Source organism: Dipodomys spectabilis, unplaced genomic scaffold (assembly GCF_019054845.1).
Source record: "Dipodomys spectabilis isolate Male_0828 unplaced genomic scaffold, ASM1905484v1 ptg000436l, whole genome shotgun sequence".
Taxonomy (NCBI): Eukaryota; Metazoa; Chordata; class Mammalia; order Rodentia; family Heteromyidae; genus Dipodomys; species Dipodomys spectabilis.
Window position 1 is genome coordinate 8,005,236 of NW_024871113.1, and position 1,936 is coordinate 8,007,171.

At 41.9% G+C, this 1,936-nt stretch overlaps 1 protein-coding gene across 1 annotated transcript; it reads left to right on the forward strand.

Moving 5' to 3' along the window:
* The first annotated feature begins 355 nt into the window (after window positions 1–355).
* On the forward strand, window positions 356–682 carry LOC122097831 (60S ribosomal protein L38). The gene has a single exon (XM_042668421.1). It carries the CDS (start codon window positions 412–414, stop codon window positions 622–624), a length of 213 nt encoding a protein of 70 aa, XP_042524355.1. The 5' UTR covers window positions 356–411; the 3' UTR covers window positions 625–682.
* Window positions 683–1,936: the final 1,254 nt, after the last annotated feature.

A 1,936-nucleotide genomic window follows, 5' to 3' on the forward strand; every position in this document is an offset into this window, starting at 1 on the left:
CAATTGGGCTTCCACAGAGCTGCCCTGGTACTGTGGCTCCTGTTGCCATGGGAACCCCTTGATGGTCTGCTGTTGCCCTGCTGCAATACTGCTTCCTTCCTGACTGACGTTGGTGCCACTTCTCTTACCACCATTGCTTCTTTTCTTCTTTTTCTTTTGTTACCAGCTCAGCCAAGTCAGGCAGGCAAGATCACTTTAAAGTCTTCGTTGGGACCTAATTTTGCAATACCAGGGGGAGCAGCACAGGAGGATGTCACCCAGTGTCCACAAAGTGAATTGAGCAGTCTACTTACACAAAATAAGAAGGAAGTAGAGATGGCAAGGGTGTCTGCCCCTTAAAAATAATAGGTTGACTCTTCGGGTCTCTTTGGCTCCTGCCGCTTGCTGCTCCGGCCCGCGCCGCGCGTCGCCATGCCTCGCAAAATCGAAGAGATCAAAGATTTCCTGCTCACGGCCAGGAGGAAGGATGCCAAATCTGTCAAGATCAAGAAAAACAAAGACAATGTGAAGTTCAAGGTGCGCTGCAGCAGATACCTGTACACCCTGGTCATCACAGACAAGGAGAAGGCAGAGAAGCTGAAGCAGTCCCTGCCTCCAGGTTTGGCGGTGAAGGAGCTAAAATGAACCAGACACAGATCGGAACTGTACATTAAAACCTTGAAAAGTCAAAAAAAAAAAAAAATAATAGGTTGAGTTTGCAGCAACTATGGCAGTCCCTTATGCAAATGAAGCACTGCTCAGTAAGCACACCTCTTCTGTTAGGCCACTAGCAGGCCACTTCTGCTAGTGGCCTTCTCTCATCTGGGTAGAAATGGAAGCGAGATCATTTAGAGTTTGCCAAGATTTTAATGTCCTGCACAAGTTGTTTTCTGAGACAGTGCCTTCAGGAGCCAGAGCTGTGCTTCAATGCGTAGCTTCCTCACTGAATCCATGGAGTGAGCAAAGAAGCTGATGCTGGCATGAGGGCACTCAGACTGGCTGCTTGGCCCATAGTCCTTCACTAGAAAGTAGCCAGCACCCCAGGAAAGAGTCTAAGAGCTGTCAATTAGAGGATCAAATTGTCCCACCATCAATATCTCAGCACATTCAAAGAGAAGATGAACATTAAAAGATATGCTTACAATAGACATTTTAATTGACATTAACAATGTTATAGTAGTATTTTATAGCTCTCTAGCTCCCAGTGACCCACAGGAAAAAGGGAGTGCTAACATTGATAACTATTTTCTGTTCTCTAAACATTGACAGACTTTTACCTCAACACACTATTCTTTTTCTTTTCTCATCCTTTTGTCTTTTTTTTTACGTTTTTTTCCTTTACTTTTTTATTTTACAAAATTACTGAGTTTTTGGTACCAGTGTAATCAAGTACTTATTCCTGACAAAAGATCCTGGATTGTAAGATGAGGTTATGTCATAGTTTGATCACTGTATAATGTCGAATTAAAACTGGGGACATAGAATATTAGCCTCATTTATTTTTTCTCTTTTTGTAACCAATTGATTTTGCTACTGTCTTTAATTGCTGCTCCCATTTTTCATTTGATGTTGTTTATATGTTTTGATTGAGAGGATTACTTGCAGAAGATGAGTCACTTAAACTGCTTCGAGGTGAAGACCAAATAATGAGATCCTCATTATGGATATTACAGAATCCAGCAGAATATGAATGCAATGGGAAGCTGCAGATATGTGCACGGTGATAAGGCCTTGCAACCCAACGCTCTACATATCACTCACTGCAGCAGGTCTTCCTCAGAAGAGTCTGATGGCTGTAGTTGTTAGCCAGGTCTAACAATTAGGGGGTGATACTGTTCAAAAAGAAACATACTCAATACCTGACTTAACCCCACTTTATATCACCTTTACAATAAAAAAAAATAAAAATAAATAAAAAGGACAAAACTTTAAACATGACACAACGGTAGTTACCTTT